The sequence below is a fragment of the Eupeodes corollae genome, chromosome 2, assembly GCF_945859685.1.
Source record: "Eupeodes corollae chromosome 2, idEupCoro1.1, whole genome shotgun sequence".
NCBI lineage: Eukaryota > Metazoa > Arthropoda > Insecta > Diptera > Syrphidae > Eupeodes > Eupeodes corollae.
Window position 1 is genome coordinate 105180369 of NC_079148.1, and position 620 is coordinate 105180988.

At 26.1% G+C, this 620-nt stretch overlaps 1 protein-coding gene across 1 annotated transcript; it reads right to left on the minus strand.

The window, feature by feature from the left end:
• On the minus strand, positions 1-620 carry LOC129948025 (endocuticle structural protein SgAbd-6-like). The gene is made up of 3 exons (XM_056058832.1): positions 512-620; positions 310-434; positions 1-252 (listed from the first exon to the last, which is right to left on the minus strand). The coding sequence occupies exons 1-3, from the start codon at positions 518-520 to the stop codon at positions 63-65; spliced, it is 324 nt and encodes a 107-aa protein (XP_055914807.1). The 5' UTR covers positions 521-620; the 3' UTR covers positions 1-62.

Below are 620 nucleotides of genomic sequence, written 5' to 3' on the forward strand. Positions count from 1 at the left end.
TTGACCAAATTATTTGTATTAAGAGATAATTATGTTTCAATCAATTTATAATTTAAATTTCTCTATGCCTTAGGAATATGATCTCCTTCTGGTTGATAACCATTTTCATCAGCAAGAAAATTAATTGTATAAGTTATTCCATCTGCTCCAAGCCATGAAATTGTTCCACGAACTGATATAGCTTCGTTATCTTTACCGATATTTTTAAGAGTTGCTTCTTCACTTCTTTTTGTACCATCGCTAGTTTCAAAGCTTTATAATTGGAAATATTTAATTTAAAATCTTAAATATATTTAATAAAAAACTTACGAAAATTTGTATCCATCAATTCCAAGATTTTCATTTTCATAAGAAATTATTTGTGCAATTTTTGAATCATCTAAGGGAGCAGCCAAAATATTGATGGCAAACAATGCAAGTACAATAAAAATTACCTAATGAAAGAAGAAGAAGAAGAAAAAAAAATTAAGTAAATTCAATGGCAAAAAAAAGTTAATATCGAACAAATTACCGAATTCATAGTGATTTGTTCAAAGTGAGATCAGTTTATTTTTGTTTAGACAAATTGTGTATTTTGAACAAGTTGAACTCTTGTTCTTTAATAATAATTTCAAAGAAAC